At 36.6% G+C, this 24591-nt stretch overlaps 1 protein-coding gene and 1 long non-coding RNA gene across 3 annotated transcripts in view; both read right to left on the bottom strand.

The window, feature by feature from the left end:
* Positions 1-1398: 1398 nt before the first annotated feature.
* On the bottom strand, positions 1399-2155 carry LOC108704909. Its single transcript, XR_001933695.2, has 2 exons — positions 1856-2155; positions 1399-1735 (listed from the first exon to the last, which is right to left on the bottom strand). It is a non-coding gene; the product is annotated as an uncharacterized LOC108704909 (long non-coding RNA).
* Positions 2156-6453: 4298 nt separating this feature from the next.
* The window catches only part of pum3.S (pumilio RNA binding family member 3 S homeolog), a 30507-nt gene continuing 12369 nt past the window's right edge, over positions 6454-24591 (bottom strand). For both annotated transcript variants that reach the window (XM_018241610.2, NM_001093059.1), the window contains 13 exon segments: positions 24125-24218; positions 23170-23236; positions 21920-22094; positions 21697-21800; positions 21076-21154; positions 18723-18821; positions 17974-18027; positions 17622-17702; positions 12529-12671; positions 10606-10828; positions 10020-10107; positions 9684-9774; positions 6454-6708 (listed from right to left, as the gene is read on the bottom strand). In XM_018241610.2, coding sequence (XP_018097099.1) covers positions 6576-6708; positions 9684-9774; positions 10020-10107; positions 10606-10828; positions 12529-12671; positions 17622-17702; positions 17974-18027; positions 18723-18821; positions 21076-21154; positions 21697-21800; positions 21920-22094; positions 23170-23236; positions 24125-24218 — 1431 coding nt within the window. In that variant the 3' untranslated portion in view covers positions 6454-6575.

The following is a 24591-nucleotide window of genomic DNA, read 5'->3' as shown; positions in this document are numbered from 1 at the left end:
GCGCTAGAATGCACCATAAATAGTCAAAGGGAAGAAGAGGATCCGAAGATGGCGCCCGTTAGCTCCCCTGCGCTACTCTGCATGGAAAGGTCTGTGCGACTTTCTGCTAAACTATTTTAAATAGTGGACTATGCAGGGTCCAGAAGTACCCCAGTTCCCTGACCATGGGAGGTGGGGGGTCTGATGAGTACCCTGCTAAGGTACCCAGGCCAATTGCAGGCTTGCATTCCCCCCACCTCTGGAAGTTAAAACTAACATTTCCCCCTGATCCACTTCCAGAGTGACACCATTTCCAGCCACCAGTGACATCACTTTCTGTTAAACAGGTTTCCAGTTAGATTAATGTTTCAAGTCCAGGTAGTGCCGACAAGACACTCAATAGCTGGTCATTGGGTCCAGGTCAGGTTCACAGGGCCAACTAAACCTGCAAAGGACTCACATACACCAGTAACAGAAAGGGTGAAACAGAAAACCAGAATTCATACTCTCCAAAGCAATTGTGGGCTCTTGTTGCACAGCCCCAGACCTGTTAGATGAGGCACATCTCATTTCATAGAGAAGCCAGCAAAAAACAAAATTTAGTACCTTATTTGTGTTTTATGTGTATTGGGGTAGAGTTTATTTTCTGTATATAACAAATTGCTTAGTATTCTTGGCACAAAATAGGTACCAATGACAAAGTTGAGGGAATGATTTAAAAAATATTAGGAAAAAAGCGGAGGGTGAGGACTTGCCAAATATGTGGATCTTTCAGTGAATGGCCAACTTTAGACAACCCAATTGATAGTAGTACAGGTATGGGACCTATTATCCAGAATGCTCGGGTCCTGGGGTTTTCCGGATAACGGGTCTTTCCGCAATTTGGAACTTCATACCTTAAGTCTTTTAGAAAATCATGTAAACATTAAATAAACCGAATAAAATGGTTTTGCTTCCAATAAGGATTAATTATATCTTAGTTTGGATCAAGTACAAGGTAATGTTTTATTATTACAGAGAAAAAGGAAATCATTTTTAAAAATTTGGATTATTTGATTACAATGGAGTCTATGAGAGATGGCCTTTCCGTAATTCAGAACTTTCTGGATAACAGGTTTCCGGAAAACGTATCCCATACCTGTAGTCCCATCTCATATATGAATGTCTACCTATCAATAATCACATACAAGCACTTTCACTTCCTACAATGTATCCATACTTGTCCTTTTAATTACTCTCTTTTTCATGCAGATACTGTAAAAGAAAAGTACAGTGGTGCTTGAAAGTTTGTGAACCCATTAAAATATTTTTTATATCAATTTTTTTATATGAATGTGACCTAAAACATCATCTTCTCTTCAAACAAGTCTAAAGAAGATGAAAAAAACCTAGTTAACAAATTAAACAAAAATGATTATATCTAGTCATGTATTTATTGAAAAAAATAATCCAATAACATATCTGCGTGTAGCAAAAGTGAATCAGCATTTACTTTCGCTCAGTATTTGGTGTGACCCCCTTGTGCAGCAATAACTGCAACTTAACCTTGCGGTAACTGTTGATTAGTCGTGTACATCTACACAGGGGAATTTTAGCCTATTCCTCCATACAGAACAGCTTCAGGTCTTGATGGGTTTCCTCACAGGAACCACTTGCTTTAGGTCTTTCCAAAACATTTCAATTGGATTACGGTTTGGGACTTAGACTTGGCCATTCCAGAACATTCACTTTATTCTTCTTTAAAGGAGAATTCAACCTGTAATAAAAAAAAAAACCTTTCAGTATCCTTCTGGGTTGTCCACATGATCTTTAGCAAACTGTAGATGGACAGCAATATTTTTGTGTAAAAGCAGTGACTCTCTCCTTGCTTACATACCATTGCTGTTCAGTATTGTTCTGATGGTGGACTCATGAACATCAACATTCACCAATGTGAGACAGGCCTTCAGTTGATTAGAAGCTACCCATGGTTCCTTTATAACCTCTCAGACTATTATACGCCTTACAGGTGGAGTTATTTTTGAAGGTTGCCCACTTCTGGGTTGGGAAACAATTGTTTTGAATTTCCTCCATTTGTACACAATCTAACGATGGTTTTGAATTTCCTCCATTTGTACACAATCTAACGATGGTTTTGAATATCCTCCATTTGTACACAATCTAACGATGGTTTTGAATATCCTCCATTTGTACACAATCTAACAATGGTTTTGAATTTCCTCCATTTGTACGCAATCTGTCTGACTGTTGATTGGTGGAGTCTAAACTCTTGTGAGACAGGCCTTCAGTTGATTAGAAGCTACCCATGGTTCCTTTATAACCTCTCAGACTATTATACGCATTACAGGTGGAGTTATTTTTGAAGGTTGCCCACTTCTGGGTTGGGAAACAATTGTTTTGAATTTCCTCCATTTGTACACAATCTAACGATGGTTTTGAATTTCCTCCATTTGTACACAATCTAACAATGGTTTTGAATATCCTCCATTTGTACACAATCTAACAATGGTTTTGAATATCCTCCATTTGTACACAATCTAACGATGGTTTTGAATATCCTCCATTTGTACACAATCTAACAATGGTTTTGAATTTCCTCCATTTGTACACAATCTTAACAATGGTTTTGAATATCCTCCATTTGTACGCAATCTGTCTGACTGTTGATTGGTGGAGTCTAAACTCTTTAGAGATAGTCTTGTAACCTTTTCCAGCTTTATGGGCATCAACAAATCCTTTTCTGAGGTCCTCAGAAACCTCCTTTGTTCAAGCCATGATACACATCCACAAATTTGTATTGTATATGTGATCAGCCTTTGCTGGATCCCCATTCTTTAAAGGAAAACTATACCTCCTAATGAATACTTAAGCAACATAGTTTATATCAAATTAAGTGTCATATTAAAGAATCTTACCAAACTGGAATATATATTTAAGTAAAGATTGCTCTTTTACATCTCTTGCCTTGCACCACCATTTTGTGATGGTCTCTGTGTTTCCTCAGAGATCACCTGAGCAGAAATACTCGACTATAATTGTAACAGGAAGAAGTGTGGAAGCAAAAGACACAACTCTGTCTGTTAATTGGCTCATATGAACTAACATGTATGGTTTGTTTGTGAGCACTGCAAATCCTAGGATTCCAGGGGGAGGATTCCTAAAATGGAAATTTATTTAGGATTACCCAGTGGTACATACTATTAAAAAAGTATATTACAGGTATGGGACCTGTTATCCAGAATGCTCGGGACCTGGGGTTTTCCAGATAACGGATATTTCTGTAATTTGGGTCTTCATGCCTTAAGTCTACTAGAAATTAATTTAAATAATAAATAAACCCAATAGGCTGGTTTTGCTTCCAATAAGGATTAATTATATCTTAGTTGGGATCAAGTACAAGCTACTGTTTTATTATTACAGAGAAAAAGAAAAATTTGGATTATTTGGATAAAATGGAGTCTATGGCAGATAGCCATTCCGTAATTCGGAGCTTTCTGGATATCGGGTTTCCAGATAAGGGATCCTATACCTGTTTTATGAAAATGTTTCACAGACAGATGTATATTATTAGGAAAATGGTTTATTTACATGAAGCAAGCTTCTACACGCAAGCTTTTTTATTCCATATATTTTTAGAGACCTACATTGTTTGGGGGATATAGTTTTCCTTTAAATAAAACAGGGTTTCACACCCGATTGTCATCCCATTGACTGGAAAAAACAAACTATGATTTCACCTTCAAATGATGATTCACTTACTTTTGCCACATACAGATATGTTATTGGGTCATTTTTTCCAATAAATACATGACCAAATATAAGTTTTGTAGAATAGAACATTTTAAAGGGTTCACACACTTTCAAGTACCACTGTAAATGTTAAAGAACCTTGTGGAACAGACAAAGGCATTTTAGGAACATATATACAACCCCACACATATTAAATGTAAAAGGAACAGACAGACTAGTTGGATGCTGGTTCTTTCCTGCTATCAGATTTGCAGCCTTCTTTCTAGATTGTAATTATTTGCTCAAAAGGCCTAATCATTAACTTACCAATAACAAGTCTTGTTTAGATTTTAGGCTCTGCTCAGCACTATAGACAAGGAAGCATTACACAGCATATCACCAGAAGTAGAATAATACATGATAAAGACACCAATTCACGTTACTGTGATTACATTTATTTTCATTCTACTTGTCGTTACTGCAAGCCCAATTTAATTAACCTAATGCCTATCAAGCCACTGCCTGTACAGACATTCGATTTTTCATTGTGTAACTTATTACCTTGAAATAGTCATTAAATATATCATTAAGAAATGGAGAGGGAAAAAAGCACAGGTAAAGACTTACTTCTCTCTGAAAAGTTTATTTAAATTGGCACTGATCAGCGATAGGCACACTAGCACTTTAAAGCTTGACTTAAACAAGGTAAATTTGAATAAATAATGTAATTTTGAGATAACACCCACATCCTGTTTTGATTCCAACGGGGGAAAGTAATAAAAGTCGTTAGCAGAGAAACTATTCTCATGTGAAAACGTATGCCTTTGCCAAACAAATTGTCCTTTGTGCAAATATAATTTCTTTTGTGAACCTGGAAAACTGTTTAGCAACCACTAGAGAGAGACTTGATGAGAAATAATCTGTTATGCCTGCACTAAATAAATAAAGGATAACAATTTCATTGCAGTAAAAATCAAGTGCTAGGGCGGTTTTGGCATTACCCGACAAGATCCCAGTTTAGTTATGTTTTTAAATAACAATATTTTTATTATCACACCACTTGCTGTTACTGGCACTACACATAAACATATTCTGTCCCTACTATCAGAATTGATTAACAAAGGACTGCATATAATCAAGACATCATTGTCAGTGAAGGAGACAGCAATGTAACTGAAGCACAAGAAAACAAACTCAGTCATTGGCAGACCTGCAATACACAGCTCAGATTATTTCCATCATCCATGTATGATAGAGATCGTTTTATTATAAACAAAATAGCTTCCTTTGATTTATAGTGAGTCATAGATTTTATTATTAGACCCTTGACAAATTCTACCCTGACATTTTGTCCTCTGTAATATTTTTATTGAAAGCATTGGATTGATTTTGTTTTGTTTTTACGCCAGACAAAAGACAGAATGAGTACTCAAGTCTCCACAATGTCACATTTTCCAGAGTCAAATTTTGCAGCAACAAAACATGTTTGGGGTGGTATGTACCAGCCTTGCACAATGTTCAGCAGTGATTTTCACAATTTGATATCAGTAGCATGAAAAAGCCTTTTCCTCTGTTCTCGCAACAGTAACTCCAGCAAAGATGCACTCTAATCTGTTTAATGCTTAGACTGCCTGGTTGCAAGGGTAAATTGCACCCTAGCAACCAGATTAAATTCCATAGCTGCCTCCTGACTGTTTTTCTTCTTCCCAAATCACAACTTGTACAATGCCATGATGTCCATCAGTTACAGCCTACATAACTAGCAAAGACTGGCAGACTTTACTTATCAGCACTTGTCACTATTGCTTTTACATTGTGGCAAGGCCACTGGTCCAGAATATTTATTCTGCCATGAGTCTTAACCCACAAAAGCAAACAACGTTGACACAGAAAAATGATCAGTTCAGTCTTTATTTGTTCCCATGGGCACAGGGTGGAATTAAATTAATTAGCACTTTTATTTCTATACTGTGGAATTCACACAAACTGAACACACACCAAACACAACTGTATATTTTCATGAGTATGTGTGCTCTTTTACTTAGGTCAGGACGATTGTCTGTGCATAATATGCTCTGCTTACACTTTTATAATGCGCTTTTAAATTGCTGCATTATTGTTTTTATTTTATAAAGCAGTTATGTACTGATGTAATGTTTATTTAAGGTGTGTCTATAAAAAAGTATATTTGAATCAAAATGCAGTTGCTCACTTAAATATTAAAAAATATTGCTCAAGTTGATATCCAGGTGGGCCTCCCACAAAGTGGTGGGAGTAAAGCTGGCCATAGACGCAAAGATCCAATCGTACGAACCCTTGATTCGTACGATTTTCGGACTGTGTGTGGACAGTCCCGACATTTTTCGTCCCACGGTGATCGGTCGTTTGGTTGATGGGCCAGGTTAAAAGATTTCTGTCGGCTGCGGGTAATATCTCTGTGTGTATTGCCGGATGATTTTCAGAGGGAGACTGTCACTAACTTTGGTCGGACATAACTTTCGTACGATTGCTGTCAGGGGCAGAACATTGGCTGATCTGTTCTTTTGTACTTTATTTGATCAGAATAGTTAGTGACAGGTCAGGAGATGGGGAAGTCTGATCGTTCCAGGATTCAAACTATCTTATCTTTGTGTCTATGGCCAGCTTTAGAATGAACCAGCTGAACAGTCAGGAAATCCTTTATTTGCTTATATATCCCACAATATATTGATTACTACAAAAAGAAGTGCCAGGCCCAGACAGAGCTGTGGGGAAAAGTTTTATTTATAAATATAAAACATTCGCACAGTCTCCCACAGACAACAATAGGATATACCATTTGAGTTTTACATGAAAACAAATATCTAACTGCGCAGCCAATGACATCACTAGGGAGAGTTTAACTGTTCTATTAAGGCCTCGATTGCCTTTGTGTTGGTTGAGTTTTTTGGTTTGGATACAAGCCCCTTGAGTCCATTTTTTGCCTGTGTAGCAATTTCTTCATCTGAACTCTGAAGAAGACTGAAATGAAAACAAACCAAAAATACCATAAATACGTGATACAGTACACAAATGGCTTAATACAGTCCTGCTGGCTTAATAAAAGCCATTTGGAATGACGGCATTTTTACGTGGAAAATAGGCTGGACTGCATTTCAATGGTCCGATTATGTGCTTCATGGTATCTAATGCTGGATGCTTTGTACATGTTTGTTTCATTTTGATTTTCTTTAGATGTCATATCATTACAAAGATTCAATATATTATTATATAGAAAATTCACAGATATAATGCTCCATAAAATGTTCCAGTGAGTTCTAATTTTCCCCATGTAGAATCTGCAAATTGGGGACCAAAGGTTGCTAAAGCCACTGCTCATTAACTCTCTACAAGAGAAGGAATCAGTATGTTTCATTGGGTCGTTCTAAAGAAAGAATAATGATTATCATCCAACAAGGGAGTAGATTATTACTGAAGGAAAATGACAAACCAAGAAACCTTTTGCTAAAGCTGTGAGTTGGTTTATAAGCAAGGCAGCTACTGGGATCTGTAATTGCAATCTCTGAGGCATCAATACTGTAACCTTTCCTTAACAAGGATTACTGTATATAGGGAAGGGTGCAGTTAGATACCAGAGGGAATTAACATAGTGTGTGACCTTTCTCAGGACACAGAGGCAAGAGAACTATAACAGATACCATCATAGATTATCACTGTCTGCAAATGTATTGGATTAACAACAATCAGAACAAATATATGTGAATCACCCAGCAAAATGGACTGTACATTTGGAGTTCATAGGATACTGGAATTTGAGACAAAACATTATTTCAGTATTCCCTATGAGAATATTAGAAAATCTGCTTGTCAATTTAGAATTGTATATATTTGCTATAAGATTTATAAAGGAAAATATAACATATTTCAATAGATTATAAAGGAAAATATAACATATTTCAATAGATTATGAGTGTCCTTTGCCAGAAACTGCAGATGCATATAATAATAGGTTCATTTGTAAAAATGTGAAATTATTAAAGAAATATAACTGATAATGGGGTGAACAAAGCACCCAACAAATTTGCTAAAAATGCTTGTGTTTTCATACCATTCACCATAGGCCCCCTAGCAGTACCTAATGTTAAAAAAGACAAATATGTGTGTCTCCTTAATGAAGCCCAAAGACTGACTCCCCTCTTTAACATTGTTCATTTCAAGGAGAAGCAAAAAAATTGTAAAAATGAAAATAAGTAGAACTTTACTGCAGAATTATACAATTCTGTTTCAAGTATAGTTGTGACGCTGTGTAAAATGTAAATCAAAAGAGCATGGGATAATTTGCAAATCATTTAATCGGTATATTTAATTGCAAATAAAACAATGGCAATATTAGATGCTGAAACGGAGAAATGTTATTGTTTTCAAGAAAGTATATGCTCATTTGGAATTTGATGCCAACATGTTTCAAAAAAAATTGGGTGAGGGCCATGTATCCCTCTGTGTTGCACCACCTCTCCTTTTAATAACACTCTGTAACCGTTTGGGAACTGAGGAGACCAATTGCTGGAGTTTTGAAAGTGAAATGTTGTCCTATTCTTGCCTGATAAAGGATTTCAGCTGCTCAACAGGTTAGGTCTCCTCGGTCTTATTTCTTGCATCAAATGTATTCGATCAGTGACAGATCTAGACTGCAGGCAGCTCACTTTAGCACCTGGACTCTATTACTAAAGAGCTAGGTTGTTGTAATACATGTAAAATATAGTTTGGCATGGTGAAACACATTGAATGGATGGCAGCATATGTTGCTCCAAAACTTGTATATATTGTTCAGCGTTAAAGGTGAGCCATTCCAGATATGTATTTTTGCCACTAATGCTCCTCTATACCATCACAGATGCTGCCCTTTGAACTGTGTACTAATAAGCCGAACGGTCCTTCTCCTCTTTAGCCTGGAGGGCTCAGCATCCATGATTTCCAAAAAGAATCAGATCACAGGACAATTTTTCACTTCGCATTAGTCCATCTTAAATGAGCTTGGGCACAGAGAAGGAAATGTTTATACATGGTTTCCTTGCATTATAGAGTTGTAACTTGCAATTAAGGATGGTTTCTGAAGTATTCCTGAGCCCATGCAATGATTTTCACTGCAGAATTGTGTCTGGTCTGAGTTCCTGAAGGTGACAGCCTTGACCTTGTATACAGAGATTTCTCTAGATTTTCTGAACCTTTTAATGCTATTAAGTGCTGTAAATGATGAAATGTTTGCAATATTTGCCAGTGCAAGGTTTTACAGAGTTGTATAACCCTCCTCATATTTACTTCTGTGAGACCCAGCCTCTCTGGGATCCACTCCTGTACAACTTTTTTTTAAATCTTTTTTGAAACATGTTGTTTCATCAAAATGAGCGTATATATTTCAGCAAACCAATTTCTCAGTTTGAACATTTGATATGTTGCCTTTGAATGATCTGCAATTAAATATAGATTTTAAATGATTTGTAATCCTCCTGTTTTACATGTTCTACAGTGTCAACTTTTTTGATCCTTTTTTTAATTCTGCAGCAGATCAATGTTATTTGACCCAGTTAATTTTGAACATTGTAGTGTGTGGCCAAGTATGAGAAAGGTCATACCTGTAAACATGCACACATACTATAGTGGATGTTTAATTGTATGTATTTATAAATAACTGAGAAAAGTGAAACAAATATTTTCATTATACCTGCACAAATTTGCCTGAATAAACATTGTAATATTTCACTAATGCAACACTTTTTCCTTTTGCACACAACCTATTTGGTGACACTCAGCATTAAGTTATTGGCAGAAAAAAAACAATGTTAGGTTGAGAAAGTCACAAACGAATACATTTCAACGAAAAATAGGGTACAGTATAAACGGGTTTGTGATGACCAATTAGAACTCACCATCAGTTCAATGAAGCAACACAATCATTCTTACAAACTATTATTTTAGAACGGTAGACATTTCCTTACCAGCAGAGGACAATTGCCCCTCTGTTCACTTGTCCCCACTGACTGAGTTTTTCTATGCTCACATGGTCCACCAGGGTTCTGGCAAAGCAGCCTATGTGAAGAAATAGGAGTTAATTTAATGTTATAATAAACATATTACAAAACATTCCTGTATGTGAAAAGCAAAGAAAAAGGTGGGCATCAAGACATTAATAGCACTGCCTTAAAGATATTTATGCATGTATATTTATACAGTGCCACTGAAATCATGGCAAACAAGTGGTCTGATAAGGATATAAAAAGAGCTTAGTTGGGGAAAGTAGAGAAAGCACATTCTGTGCCCAGTGTGCATCTTACCTTCTTTACCTTTCTCTTTCATGTCTTTATCTTGCTTTAGCAGCCATTTCAGTACCAGGTGACCTGCAGGATGTTCTACAATGTGAAGCTTCAAACAGAAAGGAGGCATCAGTCTCTTCCATGCTAATAAAGAGGTCTGCATACATTTTTTGCTACAGAAGAGCATTCCTGTTACATTATTGCTGCAATGTTAAGAATTAAATAGAGGTATGGGATCCCTTATCCAGGGAGCTGGTAGATTATTTTAAGTAAATTGACTTCACTGTACTAAATGGTTACTAAGATATATACAGCTATATTGGAGGTAAAACAATCATATTGAGTTTAACTGTATTTAGTGGGCTTAAGGTATGGTGATCATAAAGGTCCCTCATCAGGAAAACCCTAGGTCCTAAGCATGAGTCTGCCAACAGCAGGTACAAGAGGTTTAGGGCAAGGGGTTTTATCAAAATACATAAATAATAAAAAGCACAGAACAGGCTTTTAAAGTTATACTAATACTTTCCCAAAGGCTTCATAAGAATTGGGCTGTTAGAAAGGAGATAAAGTAATTGGAATGTCTGCCTTTATAAACACTACTAATTACCTGTCCTCCTTTGCCTCCTGGAACAAACTCCTCAGCTGCCATGCTGGCTATGGCATTCATTACAGGCTGGGGATCCCCAAGGGCACACAACAGAATGCTGGTAACCATGCCACACAGAGCATTCTGCAACACCACTTCTTGTATGTGCTCCTCCAAATAACTAAGTAAGGGCGGAGATATGGATTCCAATAACTCATGCTGTCGTACAGTGGCATCTTTCTTGCTGTATACAAACAAAATCTATTATTAGACCAAACCAGGCGTGTCTTTTGTACAAACATCTATAGCACTGCGACATGCAAATGAACAGTAGGTACAAGAGGCACGTGCTAAATAAGTTTAAAGACCCAATTTAAATAAGTTTTAAATGGTGCAGGTACTGTAGCTACATTCAAACATTTACTAAGACACTATCTCGTCTTAGTAAAATAGTCATCTTTGATACTTGCCAGCAAAGCAGACTTTGCTTCTTCCCAAAAGTGCAATGCTCCCTGAGAAGATATAGTGTATCAAGCAGGTATGTATACACTGAAAGATTTATCTAACTTGAATCGGTATCACAGTCAAAAAATCAAATACAAGTTTCAGAAAAATTTTGTTTTTCAGTGCTTTGAAACAAATATCACATAGAACAACATTTGCATAGAGGATCTTTTATTTTATACAACAGGATAACATGTCAGTGATCTGAATACCTTGGCAAGATCCTGTATACACATCACCTTTAGTGATTAATACCTGCCCTTATGTCTTGAGTGAACAGAAAAAAAGACAGGCCTCAAGTTAGCTATACTTAAGAAACAAAGAATTGGCAACAACCATGGGAGGCTCATGTAGAAGGTAGATTTTATGGATCGTACTGTCTGCTGAATTGTACATTGCTTATCCCCACTGGGAAAGGGGCATAGTCTGACCTGAAAGTAACAGGGGCCACATTTGCTTCCTGCTTCCCTTGAATTAAGATTTTTGGACATATGTGTTCAAATCATGCAAAAAGCCAAGTGATTGCCCACTGGCAAATTGATCTGAGTCCAAAATCAACTCACGAGTTTCCTTTATTTGATTAACTGGTCTGATATTCGTCAGGTAGACAAGGAAGATAAAAAGGATATGAAGGTAAACAGGTTAAAGGAAAACTATACCCCCAAAATGAATACTTAAGCAACAGATAGTTTATATCAAATTGAATGACATATTAAAGAATCTTACCAAACTGGAATATATATTTACATAAATATTGCCCTTTTACATCTCTTGCCTTGAACCACCATTTCGTGACTCTATCTGTGCTGCCTCAGAGATCACCTGACCAGAACACTTACTGTAACAGGAAGAAGTGAGGAAGCAAAAGGCAGAACTCTGTCTGTTAATTGGCTCATGTGACCTTACATGTGGTTTGTATGTGTGCACAGTGAATCTTACGATCTCAGGGGGCGGCCCTTATTTTTTAAAATGGCAATTTTCTATTTATGATTACCCAATGGCACAAACTACTAAAAAAGTATATTATTATGATAATGGTTAATTTACATGAAGCAGGGTTTTACACATGAGCTGTTTTACTCAGTATCTTTTAATAGAGACCTACATTGTTTGGGGGGTATAGTTTTCCTTTAAGGTTTTAATGTGGTTTTCCCACTGCATTCAGTAAGATGTCAAAGGGAGCCATTCTGCCTGGTTATTTAGTTAGTGTTCAATATAACAAGTTAGCAGTGGGGCTCTGTAGCAAGCTCTAGCAGATTCAGTAAACAGTTCAGAGATTAAACAGAAGCAAACAGTATGACTGTGACATACACAGAAAGAAGACATTGGCATTTGGATTTAGTCCCATTCACAGAACATGTAAGAAAATGTCTTATCATTAACATATTTGTCTGCAATTTTATCATGCCTGCTCTGATACAGCCCCAGCAGCAAGTTTACCTGTGCACATTGCCATCCCCCTGCTTGAGAACATCTATGATTTCAGGTACAAAATGGGCAGGACTTCTCCAACTCAGCAAATACAACAGTACCTTCCGCCCATATTTGTCATTTATTATGTTGGGCAAAGAGCTGATTAGTTCCTAACGGAAGAGAAATAAGGTTATTTACAATGGCACGTCTTCAAACAAAATTCAGTTCTATGTCTGAAATTGCTGCCCTGACATAAATCAATAATTTCAATTTATGACTTCAACTTTATGATTAAATAGAAATCTGGCCTGCTTTGCAGTGGTGATAGCGCTATTTAATCTTTCATGGATCGATTTTCCCTCTGGAGGAAAACAAAACCAGATGCTTCACTGGAGTAAACACATACTTGCAAAAAGTCAAATGTAAATGGCGCACTGGGAGCAATAAATAATTATTTTCCTGGGTGGTTTAGCGCATTGGATCGAACTAATTAAGCGCCACGTAAAAAGGCTCTCAACAGCAACAACTCTTCCTGCTTGCAGTTGTGTGTGTGCGAAGGCATATAGGGGGTACATTATCATCAGGATGTATACCCATGCAGTAGAAAGGCCTTTATTATTTATAGAGGCACTGGATAAATTAAAGTCAGCTGAAATTTGACATACATCTGTCTAAAGGGAAGAAAAAAAATATATACATATATATAGTAACAAAAAATAACGCAAAATAATCTCTTTTGCTTGTTATTAGAACGAGTTACTCTAACTGAGCCTCTTGAGTGTGGTAATTTTTTGTTATTTTGTACACATATATATATATAAAATATTTGATCAGGGCAGAACTCTGCTTCTGTATTGGCCCTGGGTGCATGGTAAAAATTCTAAAATATACTAAAGAAAACCAGCAACACCGAGATTTCTTATGATAAAAAATGAATATATTAGAATGTGCATGTACATAACAAAATAATATGGAAAAATAATCTCTTGGCCGTTTTCTTTAGTGTATATACATAAATATACACACACACACATACAGTACAGGTAGGGGACCGGTTATCCATAATGCTCAGGACCTGGGGTTTTCCGTCTAAGGGATCATTCAAACAAAAACCAATAGGATTGTTTTGCCTTTAATAAGGATTATTTATGTCTTAGTTGGGATTAAGTAAAAGGTACTATAACTAAATTACCAACAGCAGCTGAAGGATGTGGAAAGGAGTGGGTGGGAGGCAAAGAAAGTACACTTACCAACAAAGTTATCTGGCAGCAGAGCTTGGGGGGGGGGTATGGGGTTTAAGGGGACAGTGAAAAGTGTGGGGAATTGGCAGGAACTGGGAGTTGCACAAACAGATGGTCGGAAGTTTGGAAAGGTAAAAGCTTGAGAAGGCAGTGGCTACAGGATTTGGCCCAATGGTAATAGTTGTCAGACCCAGCAAGTTAACCAACAAATATTTTGACTAAAATAGGCTTCATTTATGCTGATTTATGATGATTCACTATGTATAAGCAGGGGACCCAGCAAACCTCTTGTATTAGCGTGACATTAATACAAGAGTGAAATATTCAGTAGTCGGCCTTGAACACTTGACTAACATGCCAGGCACAATGCTTTCTTGTTCTTCTCTTCAAAAAATTCTTTTACCGTATATACTCGAGTATAAGCCGAGTTTTTCAGCCCCCAAAATATGCTGAAAAACTCTACCTCGGTTTATACTCGGGTCAAGCGCAAAAACGGTCGCCGGTGCCAAAGAATAGTCGCAGGCGCCCAAGAATAGTCGCCGGTGTCTAAGAATAGTTGCCGGCGTCCAAGAATAGTCTCCAAGAATATTCGCCGGCGTCCAAGAATGGTCGCTGGCATCCAAGAACGAGACGCCGGCACCTCCAATGGGAGCAGAAACCCTCAATTTTTTGATTGAAACTTACCAGAAGCTGCTGCATTTCTCACCATCGGCTTATACTCGAGTCAATAAGCTTTCCCAGTTTTTGGAGGTAAAATTAGGTACCTCGGCTTATACTCGGGACGGCTTATACTCGAGTATATACGGTATGTGCAAAGAAGCTTCTGAATTGTTTACTTTTACTGGAAAGTCACTGCCTGCCTCTGTCAAGAGACATGGATTCACTACACATTCATAATCAGAAGTACCCTGGACGGTAAGGATGAAATCTCTGATGTGCTCCATGGTGGAGCAATTAAGGACAATACTAACAAACATTTCCTTACTGACCCTGCCTACCAACTAACTCGTTTCTGGTTGCTTTGATGGAGCATAATTTCTGGATAAGAAGATAAAAAAGATAAACATAAGGCAACTTTAGTAATGCCCAATGCAATCTCGTTATCGAGAGGGTAAATTAAATAGTTCTACAGTGAAACACTAAGGGGGTTATTATTAAAGTCTGAATGCCAAAAAACCCCAAAAAATTTGTGTTTGTTTTTACTATAAAAATTTTTAGTGGGAGAAAAAAAACTCAGTGGGAAAAGTCCCGAAGATATCTTGATCCGCGCTGGGTTTCGTGTAAGATTTAGTGTTTTTTTGGGTGGAAAATCCGAAAAAAATTTCATGATTTTTCAGTTTTTTTCCTGCACAGGAAATTTTCCGGAAAATGTATTAATAAATAAGGGGGAAAAACCTGTGCGGATTTGATCAGAGAAAAATAATAGAATAAATTTGGACTATGATAAATGGGCCTCACAATGTGACGGCACGGCAATAACAACCAAGAGGCAGCTCAGTGTGACTGCCCATAATAAATGCCACTGACAAATCTTGCATGCCTTATTGCTCACTGTTTCATTTGTGTATCAGTTCTGTCATTTCATAAAAGGAATTGACATTTGCAGTCAGGCAATACTCACTTCCAAATCTAATCGAATGAAAAAGCAGCATGAAGAGAAAGTAACAATGAGATTTAGTTTTGGGCACACATTTGTTTATATATATTTTTATCATGTCAAATCTGGTTGCTAGGGTTATTTGCTTATCTCTGGATTAGAATCTTTTAGATTGTAAACTCTTTTGGGCAGGGCCCCCTTCACCTTTGTATTTGTTACTGGTCACTATGTATGTAATTCTGTATTTTCTTCGTATAAACCCATTAATTGTACAGCGATTTGGAATATGTCGGTGTTCTAAAAATATTTTAATATATATGTTAATAATAATAATAATATTAGTTTTAATATTATCCCTTGATTGTCTTCCAGACATACAAACTGTGGTTAAAAAAAAAGAAAAAAAAGGAAAAATTTGTAAAAAATTAGTAAAAGGAAGCCTAGTTGCAAATGGCCATAGACCATTTCTATGTATAGGAGGGCTGTCCAGCTGAGGGACTGATGGCTGCCCTTGGCCTTACCAGAAATATTTATGGCCCCAGCTCCAGAGACAGGTTTATGTATAAGGCTAAATCTATAAGCTAATCTATAACATAACTGTGAACTTGACTTTGAAACACTAGCATTTATTTTGTATATTTTTCTATAAAGCTTTATTCTAGGCACACTACTTAAATCAGTTTCTCGGAAAATTAGTACGAATATTTAGAGGCACATAGCTGATCATTTTGAAATATCAGTTGTTACTATTGTTATTAAGATCTTGTGTTCCTAACACATGCTATGTAGATATTAATAAATGCTAATTGCTCGGGTGTATAGAAGTATTCTGCCAATGACTTGAAGCAAGAGGCCCTTTTTTTTTTTATTAATCTCTCTTGCTGCCATCTGCTCAGTCCTGTCACTGTTCCCAGTACTCACTGTGCCAGAATAAATGTTTTTGAAAAACACAAAAAGGACGATAAAGCTAAAAGTATATTCCAAGATGGTATATGACGTGGTTGGGTAAAATAAATATTCTGCTTGCTGTGCTTAAGCCCTCCTAGTCCATTATTTCCACTACAGTAATCTGTAAAAATACATGTCATATAAATACAGCATTACCCAAAATTCAAATAAATAAAATCTTAACAAGGCTTCTACAAAAAGTCAAGACATGGCATGGGGGATGAGAAGTTACTGATTTTCTGCTGCTCGTCTACCTTGTGGACACCCTCATATAGGCTTAATGTACCCTCTATTGTACAATATAAGTATATTCAATACCAATGAGTTCTATGGTCACACAGTATAAAGGCATAAGTCTAAAATGCTTTTACATAGGTCAAAGAACTCCAAGGTCATTTCTAGTATCTTATATTTTACATCAGGGGGTACATCAGATTTACTATAATTCACAAGTTGCAATAGATCATATGACACAGATGACATATACCATATCAAGATATTAGAAAAAAAAAAAAACTTTGCAGTGGTGTCATTGTACATTGACAGAAGTGAAACATTTGAATCGTGTAAGCGCCGGAAGATGCAGAATGTGGCAAATTCTGATGCCTATCCAATTCAAATGTTCTACCACCAGCAATTCACACAGACATCAATGCAAAGGTTTTGTCACCAGCACTGGAGGATATTATGCACGGGTCCCAAAATACATGCCCTTAACCATCAATATTTTATTGCAAGAGATACAGAAAATAAGAATTTGTTTTTTGATTGGTCTAAGAAAGAATTAGTCCTCATTGGATGCAAAACAATTATATTGGGTTAAATTCATGTTCAAATGATTTTTTAGCAGCTTTGTAGTATGGCGTTCAAAATTATGGAGAGACCTGGATCCTGAGCATTCTGTTAACAGGTCCCATATCTGTAGCGAATACTCAATTTTCTAATAATAAGATACTAAAGTCAACTGCAGGCAAGTAGAGGAGGAAAATGATTTTGTGCAGCTATACAGTTTCATTGTTCAGACATTTTACTGGGCAGGAGCAGTAACACATAGGAACCAATTAGTTATACACTTTGTTCAGACAGCTGCAGGAAGAATAATCAAAGAAAACATTCAATTGGTTGGAAGAACAGGAGTTGATAGTCAAGACATTTAGATAGCACTGGCCTATAGCACATTACAGCTGGATGGTTCACTGTTCAGGGTGATAGGAAATGCATCTTTAATCAACCATAATTATTAACCCTTGCTTATGTTTCCGAAATTCTGAAGTGTGAAGTTAGAAAAAACAAATACCACCAAAAGAGAAAAAAAAAATAAGATTAATACTCACAGAAATAATTAACTGTTTTAATAACTTGGTGTCATCCACACAATCAAACATTGCCAGCAGGACAAGATGAGAAAATTCCCCCTAAAATGGAGAGAAATTTAAAGGGATACTGTCATGGGAAAAAAAAAAATTTTTTTTTCAAAATGAATCAGTTAATCGTGCTGCTCAGAATTCTGCACTGAAATCCATTTCTCAAAAGAGCAAACAGATTTTTTATATTCAATTTTGAAATCTGACATGGGGCTAGATAAATCAATTTCCCAGCTGCCCCAAGTCATGGAGATTCTTAATTAAACTGGTGATACCAATTACTAGGAGCCCAAATTGAAATACCAGTATATGTTTCACTTACTGTGGCAATTTTTTCAACAAATGTCTTCATGGTTTTTGCAATTACTTTTCGATCCTACAAAAAAAAAAGTAGAAAACATAGTGACACAATACATTGATGTGGATTGTTCCTAGTTTACAGGGACAGTCTCATTTGTAACTATTTCTCCCAGGGAATAACTGCACCTGGAGAAGTACTAGATTTGTAATTTATTTGTCTATGCTTGTTTATTGCTCTCTTAAAATTAGCAGTATCGAAAATGGATGGTGACGGAAAGGAACTCAAACTGGAAATGAAACACTGATAATCTATGTAAATAAAACATTTAACCTTATGCTGAACTCCACTCTGGTCTCTGTGGAGTACTCTGATGTTAACATTCAACTAAATCCAACTTCAATTACCGCGACGCACAACGAACGTATTAGAAAAAGTATGTTAAAAGTAGGGATGCACTGAATCCACGATTCGGTTCGGGATTCAGGCTTTTTCAGCAGGATTCGGCCGAATCCTTCTACCTGGCCTAACTGAATCCGATCCTAATTTGCATATGCAAATTAGGGCGGGAGGGAAATTGCGTGACTTTGCCCCATAACAAGGACGTAAACAATTTTCCCTTCCTACCGCTAATTTGCATATGCAAATTAGGGTTTGGATTCGGACAAATCTTTCGCAAAGGATTCGGGGGTTTGGCCGAATCCAAAATAGTGGATTCGGTCCATCCCTAGTTAAAAGGCAATTTTTCTATTTTTACCATAGATGTACTGTACCTTTGGGGTGCCATGCCATAAACAGTGCATTCCAACTCTGGCACCATCATGGGTATGTAACATATACATTGCAGCTTCTCTGATAGCTTCAATCATTTCCTGTTAAGAAAAAAGGACACAAGATGTCTTTATGTTATAGACACTAAAACACTCCCCTAGTCTAGGATTGAACAATGAACAACTATACTTGGAGAAGTGAAATGCAAAGGCTAAAGAAAGGAACAAGTAAGAACAGGGAAACATACTATTCCAGCAGAAAAGGCTTGTCCTCACAAAGAGGCCAGTATTTAAGGTCACAAAGAGCTTGGGGCAATGAAATACAAGTCTTGACACACTTGAGAAAGGGCACCAGTTTGATCCTGAAACATGTTGTGTCAGTTAGTCTGAAATAAACCTCACTTTAGCAGTAAACCTGCTAGTTGGAGTGCTCTCCTTTCCACTTGTATTAGAATATTCAAGCAGGCGGTACACCTTCAAAAAGGATTGATGCATTCAGTGTATGGACTGCTTTGGTAGTGCACTAGGATATCCAATACTTCTTTGAAGTACAAGTATTGTGTCACAATAAATCTTCAATTCCCTATTACCATAAATGGAAAGCATATGGTTTTCTATCATCAGTATTTTTAAGTACTCCCTAATACCAGAAGAAAAGACAATAAAAAATGAGTCAATTCCTGAGGCATGGACAGCAGAAAGAATGTCTACAGGATAAAATGCCAGCAAGATAAATAAACAGCCCTATAATGTATGCCTCTATTGTAAAATGTTTTCAATATAGTTAGTTAGCCAAAAATGTAATGTATAAAGGCTGGAGTGATTGGATGTCTAACATAATAGCCAGAACACTACTTCCTGCTTTTCAGCTCTCTTACTCTGGGTTAGTCAGCGGCTTTAAGGGGGGCCACATGGGACATAACTGTTCAGTGAGTTTGCAATTGATCCTTAGCATGCAGGTCAGACTCAAAAGCAAAATGTTATGACTCATGTGCCCCCCCCCTCAAGTCACTGATTGGTTACTGCCTGGTAACCAATAGAAATCAATAGAAACCAAGAGCACTGCAAAGCAGGAAGTAGTGTTCTGGCTATTATATTAGACATCCAGTCACTCCAGCCTTTATACATTACATTTTTGCACAGCCTATCTATGTTTTTATGTTTATATTGAACAATTCCTTTAAGAGCCATTAATATCTTGCTAATTTTAACATCATAAACTGTACTTAAAGATGATGTCACAAGCTATAATTGGTGCTTAGTGATGTAATTTTTATCACGTGACTGAAATGTGTGCATTATAAAGACTAACGTACACAGTGTTGTATGAGGATATCATAAGTCACATTGGCGTTCCACCACCTTATGATATAGTCAGGGAACTCCTTAAAGGGATCCTGTCATCCGAAAATATGTTTTTTTCAAAACGCATCAGTTAATAGTGCTACTCCAGCATAATTCTGCACTGAAATCCATTTCTCAAAAGAGCAAACATTTTTTTATATTCAATTTTGAAATCTGACATGGGGCTAGACATTTTGTCATTTTCCCAGCTGCCCCAAGTCATGTGACTTGTGCCTGCACTTTAGGAGAGAAATGCTTTCTGGCAGGCTGCTGTTTTTCCTTCTCAATATAACTGAATGTGTCTCAGTGGGACATGGGTTTTTCCTATTGAGTGTTGTTCTTAGATCTACCAGGGAGCTGTTATCTTGTGTTAGGGAGCTGTTATCTGGTTACCTTCCCATTGTTCTTTTGTTTGGCTGCTGGTGGGGGGGGGAAAGGGAGGGGGTGATATCACTCTAACTTGCAGTACAGCAGTAAAGAGTGATTGAAGTTTATCAGAGCACAAGTCACATGACTTGGGGCAGCTGGGAAATTGACAAAATGTCTAGCCCCATGTCAGATTTCAAAATTGAATATAAAAAAATCTGTTTGCTCTTTTGAGAAATGGATTTCAGTGCAGAATTCTGCTGGAGCAGCACTATTAACGGATTCATTTTTCCCATGACATGATCCCTTTAATGACTTCCCCTTATAATTTAAAACAGAGGGAACATTATTCCCTTTATTATAATACACCAAAATAAGTCTGCAGGCCTATTACACAGCTGCAAAGTAACTTCAACAATATATTTATAATAAAAATATATAAAGATATTGGTATATATAAATATATACCAATATCACTTAGGAGTAAAACAGCATGTGGGTAGTAAGAGAAATAAAATAAACATGTGAATTGTATGGCTGCAAATACATTTAAAGCTATTAAAAAGATACATGCACATATGAACTCTGACACACCTTACAAGAAAAAAAAAACAGATATAAACTAGCAATTCCAGTATGTACTTACAGATCGTATTTTGGGACTTGCATGAACAAAAAAGTCTAGGAAAACTTTATGCACCAGCGAATGTTTAATAACAGCCTCCCTAAAACACAGAGATCAAATTATTCAATAATTACTCCATCCTAAAAAATAATTGTGTATTGCTATTATTTTTAAAACATTAGTATCATTCATTATTTATGCATCTTCAGTCATTATTTAGGAATGGTTTCTACACAATTATATCCAAAAATGGATGAAAAGCGGTTGTAATAGTTGTTGAATTTATAAACTTCCTTTGATCAGTAAGGTGTGTATTTCCCTGCCCGTTTCATTACAGCAGGATGGAGGAGTAATAAGTCTAGTTGAACCAATTCAAAAGACCTTTATCTGCAAACACCACACTGACAAATTTAGTCAAATATAATACTAAGCGCATGTCCTAAAAAACATAACACTGTGTTACAATTTTTTCAAAGTTAACTACAATGTACAACATGGGCCCTTAAACACATTTAGAAATACTAGATTAGTAAAATGAACAGCTCGCTCTGTGACTGTTTATCCCTGAAAGTACTTTGTTTAAAGCTGATCACAGCTCCCAAAAGACCCATCTTTACATATCTCAAGAAATGAGGGACTTACTTTTGGGCTAGAGGCACCAGTATCTGTTTCATTTCATCCAAGATAGAGTCCTTCTTTTCTGGCTGAGCTTCCAATACCTGCTCTAGAGATGGGTGAACAGTTGACTGCAATAAAATAAAAATTAGAGATTAAAACCCACTACCGGGATCTTGCTCTGTAATATAAATGGGTTACAATTATGTGCAGGTTTGGTGAGTATACCTGTGTTTCCATGGCTTCTTACCTTATAGAAGCGGAATGTGTTCCCATAAAGCTCTTCGCAGAGCATGTTTCTCTGTTCCAAGATGGCTTTATGATTGTAGGCATACTCCACAATGTATGAAGCTTCTGAATGCCGGAGTAGTTTTTTCACTTGCCCTTTAAAACTCTTAATTATTTCAGCCACTTGGGCTTTTGACCTGGCAATGTGAAAAGGTTAGATTAAAATATGTTGCAGTATTCATTTAGAATTATGTCTGATAGACTACATATTGGATTGTTATTCTTCAGTTTTTTTTTTAAATTTTATTCACTGCACACAGTGTTACACAGAATTCCTTCTACTCAACTCTCAACACACTAATTCTGGCAATGAAATACCTTGAATGAGGACACAGGCATGCCTTGTGGCATGTAAAGTCAGAACCAGGACAACCATAAGAGATTCCCAGACAAAGACAGACTTTAACTATGACTTTTTCACAACAATCTATAACTGCACTATGATGGTCCAGGTATTATTATAAGTACTGAAAGGAAAATGCATAATCTATAAAAATAAAAAATAATTTCATATATAGGCTAGTGTGTGTGTATACAGAATATTAATTCTCTGCATGATTTACACATGGAAACTCTTGTGATTTAACCTCTTCCACTTATCAGGAAACCTGATATTCAGAAAACAACAAATTATGGGGAGGTCACTTGAACAACTCGCTTTTTTAAAACTATTGCACTTGATGGTGGCTAAGCTGCATAAATTAACATTGGTGGCAAAATAATTCCAATTTGCAATGTTTTAGAGTACAATTAAGGTATGGAGATCCAAATTTTGAAGAAACCCCCTTATCCAAAAAGCCCAGCTCTGAAGTATTTCAGATAACAGATCACCTGTACAAGGTTCAGTTAATTCACTATGATATTAACCTTAGACTGTAAGTTCCACCTAGGATAAGACTGATGGCTAATCTCTGTAAAGCACTTCATTTAAAAATAACTGAAAGCAACAAGTTGTTGGTTTACAGAAGATGCATTGTTTTGCATACCGGTATATTTAATTCAGTATTCGGTCAAATCTATTGTGGAGGATACAATACTATCCAAATCCTATAATTATGGATTTCTCACACTAACTAGCATTTAGGCAGAGCCCCCTTTGTCACTGCCCCAAGCCCCCCTCACCCCAATGGAGCAAGCTCTGCAGTTTGAGGGCCACTTATTTAAAGGTTATCATCCAGTTTGTAAAGTTTTTTTTTATTTTGCCAAACTTACCCATACATCAGAAATTTTCTCACAATATTTCTGGCATACTTTGACTTACTCAAGTCTACTATATGTTCTGCATGACAAAAGAAACACAAAATGTAACTAAACAGAAATGTTTACTTTTTCAAAACAAAAGCATTGAATGCCACTTAACATACTACTATTTATTTTTTGTAGGCATATTTTATAAACACATTTTATAGACATATTTCATGTTCAGAGTCAGTATTCAATACAAGTAAAGAGAATGACAGCTACACAAAGTTACTGAGGTAAAAAGTCGAGGAAGTTAAAGCACATTGTACTGATGGGTGCCAAAATGTTAGGCACCCTCTAGTTTGTAGAAAACTGCACCAGCCTGGAGGAAAACTGTGTAATTTCTGCACAAGCATTTTACTTGGTGTCCCAAGTATTTGCAAATACGCAGTAGCGTAAAACTGAATTTTACTCTACTTAACATGTAGATAACCCAAGTACAGGTCTCCCATAGACTCCAATTTTTAAAAATGATTTCCTTTTTCTCTGTAATAATAAAACAGTAGCTTGTACTTGAACCCAACTAAGATATAATTGATCCTTTTTGGAAGCAAAACCAGCCTATTGGGTTTATTTAATGTTTAAATTAATTTCTAGTAGACTTAAGGCATGAAGACCCAAATTACAGAAAGATACGTTATCCGGAAAACCCCAGGTCCCGAGCATTCTGGATAACAGATCCCATACCTGTAATGATGACTGAAAGGTAAGAAAAAGTAGTGTAGACAGTTTTTGGGGCATGGGGCAGCACAGTTTTCTTTAAAAATGCGCACTGAGAAAAAAAACATAATATTTTGGCTTTCCTTGAACTTTAATTAGACTACATATGACACTACTAGCTATACACAGACACAATATAAAAGTAGTCAGCTGAGAAAAAAAGTACAAGTACAGTAGTCACAGAAAAAGGGAGAAAAAAAAAAACCTTTAAGTTCTTCAAAAACTTGTTGTCTTCGTTCCTCGTTTCCATGTTGTATGTAACACTGGATAACACGGGTTGTGTCATGAGCAAAAGCAATCTGTGGGGGAAACAAAAAACACAAAATGAATCCAGCCCTCGACTTAGAATAGCATCTGTGACTACGGACAAAAGGAAGGCCATGTGGGTCAGTGGAACGGGTGAGAAGACACTCGGGACATGGAGGAGGCACACCAGGATATTATAGTGCATCTCATGAATGATTTGTTTACTCATACAATATGAGGGAATCTGGGTTTACTAACTTTGACAAGTTTGTAATGAGTGTAAGTGGGAAATTTACATCACTGTTTTATTTCAATATTGATTTAACCTAATTTTGAGACTTGTAAAAGAAGCATCTATATGCCTGTGTTTAGGATTTATGAGTAATAAAGTATACATACAAGACTGGGTGTTACATAGGCTGCTAA

The sequence above is a fragment of the Xenopus laevis genome, chromosome 1S (assembly GCF_017654675.1).
Source record: "Xenopus laevis strain J_2021 chromosome 1S, Xenopus_laevis_v10.1, whole genome shotgun sequence".
In the NCBI taxonomy this organism is placed as follows: Eukaryota; Metazoa; Chordata; class Amphibia; order Anura; family Pipidae; genus Xenopus; species Xenopus laevis.
This window is presented reverse-complemented; position numbering and strand designations above follow the sequence as displayed.